Below are 2,631 nucleotides of genomic sequence, written 5' to 3' on the forward strand. Positions count from 1 at the left end.
TGCTGATGTACTTAGTTCTTTCTGTCTGTAACACCCAGAATAAATGCCTGGGACATGCATACAGTATTATTTTGTAAGAAGTTGTGGGAGCTTATATAATTTTGGTTTAATTCTGTAAATAGTTCAGTTTTACACTTTGAGCTAATGAAACTTGCCGTGGTTACTGAAATAGGAAAGGGCATGTTCTTTTACTTGTTAACCAACTTCCAGGAAAACTAAAACCTGAATGGAGCAGCCTAACAGTCGGGCTAATATGTGGCCACTAGTTGCAACATATCTGTCCTTTTGCCATTCAGTAGCTTTGCTCCCGTCCTCTTACAGCACTCTTGGGGTTTGTTTGTTCTTATATAGGTTGCCTATCCTGACTGTAGCCCGGTCTTGATCGTCTCGGAAGCTTCACTGGAAGATCTAAATACCAGGATGGAGAAGAAAGTTAAGATACAGAACTTCAGGCCAAATATTTTTGTGACAGACTGCACTGCTTTTGAGGAGGTAAAATAACTGTCTTAAATGTCTTTATGAAGACACAGCTGCGTTTCTTTGTAACTCAGTTTCCTTGTGTGATAGTGCCTACAAGGATGAGGAAGATTGCTGTTCTGTGATTTTTATTTATTTATTTTTAATTTTTACAACTAGATTCCAGAGAGATACAGCTTCTGCTCACATCAGTGCGTGTGAAACATTGAGGGAGGAGACAGGTCCGTGTTTGCTTAATGAACTTTAGCAAAGGGTAAAATCACTGTATTTAAACGACAGGCTTGATACTGAAAGCTCATCTTTAAGTGTAAAGTAGGGAGAGCTATGCATGCTATAACTGATAAATTAATGATACAAATGAACAGCTCATAAACAGACAGTGTGATGTTTTATAGCCTTTGGCACAAGAGTAAAACTGCCCCTTGCAGTGCTGCAGTTTCCCACTGCACCTCTGAGAATGTCCTGGTAGTTCTGCAAACACTCTCTAGGAAGGTCTGATGATGAAGTGAACTGGTGATGGTGGCTTTTAAGTGTTTTATGTCACGTTGCCATTTTTCCAAAGAATTAGCTCTAGATAGATCTGATAATTTCCCAAATCTAAGGAGTTCCTAAAATGGGAATGGGTGGTGGTCTTCCAAGAAGGATTGCAATAGGAAGCTTGTGTAGACGAGAAGCAAAAACTTACTTCCACTGAAAATTTCTGTGATTTACTGCAGGTCGCAGCTCAGATTATCACACATACAGTAAGGATAAGCTTGCTTTAGGTTCAAGCAAGTGCAGACTGCAGAACAGAACTTACGACTTGTGTATCTTTCCTTCCAGATAAACGTACAAGTGGGCCCTGAATGGGACGAATGCAGTGACCATAGGGTTTTCATTAAAATAGTACCATAATGTAACTGTACTTGCTTTGAAGGTGCAGGTAAAGGTGATCATCTGGAATGGTACTGCTTCTTCTAGGAATGACTATGCCATGCCTGGAAAAATGGTTGCATGTGGATGTGTCTAATCTGTGTGTAATGTTTACCTTCCCTCAGGACACCTGGGAGGAGATTCTTATTGGCGATGCAGAGATGAGAGGGGCAGTGTGTTGTGCCAGGTAAACGTTTGAGACTGTCATTTTATATAGATGTACAGAGATTTATGGTAAGAAGCTGTTACTGATTTGGTGCTGTCTGTCATCACAGGTGTATTTTAACAACTGTTAACCCAGACACTGGAGTCCTGGACAGGAAGGAGCCCCTGGAAACACTGAAAAGGTGGTAAAAATACCAGTGCTTCTTAGGCTGTGGGAATGGATTTAGGCTAGATCCCAACAGATGTTAGACTAGTTTTAGAAGTGGTTTGAAACATGTGTGGGATGTAATAATATAGTGTAAAGGTCTGTGTGTATTGGCTTCCATTCTGCTGTCTGCAGTTCTGTGTGGTAGGAAAATTCAGGAAGTTCTCTCTTCTTTCTTGCAAACTTTACATTCCCTGCCTCTTTCATCTCTGTGTGGGTGAATGCCTGGGGCAACAGGTATTTAAGGTATTTAAAGGTCTGACTTTGCAACTTTGGCATTTCTTTCTATAAGGTCTTTTGGATGTGTATTATATGTGGATGTGTGAATACAATCAGGCTTTTTTTTTCTCCATTTGAACTGCATGTTTCTCTTAATTACAATATTCACTTAGTTTTTAGTCTAGTATGGTGACCAAAACAGGGCATCACTATTCATATATCCTCTCTCATCACTGATATTTTGCTGTTTTAGAATTTGCTGGATGACTATATTCTAAAGCAGTGCTCTCTCTCCACAGCTACCGCTTGTGTGATCCCTCTCAGCAACACATATACAAATCCAGCCCTCTCTTTGGAAGATACTTTGCCGTTGACAGAACTGGAACCATTCGAGTTGGAGACCCTGTGTACAAGATGGTCGAGTAATGAGAGACACTTGGATCAGAAGATGCCTTTTCACTTCGATATGCAAATTGTTTCCCCATGAACACAGTCACCAGCATACATTTTTCTTATTCCTTGCAAAATATTTTTGTGCTATGTTACTTTGTAAAGTGAAGGGGGGGTCTCTGAGGCTATGGAATGCCAGCCTTTTCAGATCATGTCATCTACTAGCATGTCTGTAGCAACCACGTCTGTAGTTTCTCTGGAGG

General features: G+C 40.5%; 1 protein-coding gene across 1 annotated transcript in view; it reads left to right on the forward strand.

Moving 5' to 3' along the window:
- The window catches only part of LOC104512292 (mitochondrial amidoxime reducing component 2-like), a gene marked incomplete at its 5' end in the record, with an annotated part of 7,429 nt that extends 5,025 nt beyond the window's left edge, over positions 1-2,404 (forward strand). Inside the window, 4 exons of the mRNA XM_010155212.1 lie at positions 352-492; positions 1,515-1,576; positions 1,665-1,736; positions 2,278-2,404. Of these exons, the coding sequence (XP_010153514.1) occupies positions 352-492; positions 1,515-1,576; positions 1,665-1,736; positions 2,278-2,404 (402 nt within the window). The remainder of the gene's footprint in view (positions 1-351; positions 493-1,514; positions 1,577-1,664; positions 1,737-2,277) is intronic.
- Between the last annotated feature and the right edge of the window lie 227 nt (positions 2,405-2,631).

The sequence above is a fragment of the Eurypyga helias genome, unplaced genomic scaffold (assembly GCF_000690775.1).
Source record: "Eurypyga helias isolate BGI_N326 unplaced genomic scaffold, ASM69077v1 scaffold4497, whole genome shotgun sequence".
Lineage (NCBI taxonomy): Eukaryota > Metazoa > Chordata > Aves > Eurypygiformes > Eurypygidae > Eurypyga > Eurypyga helias.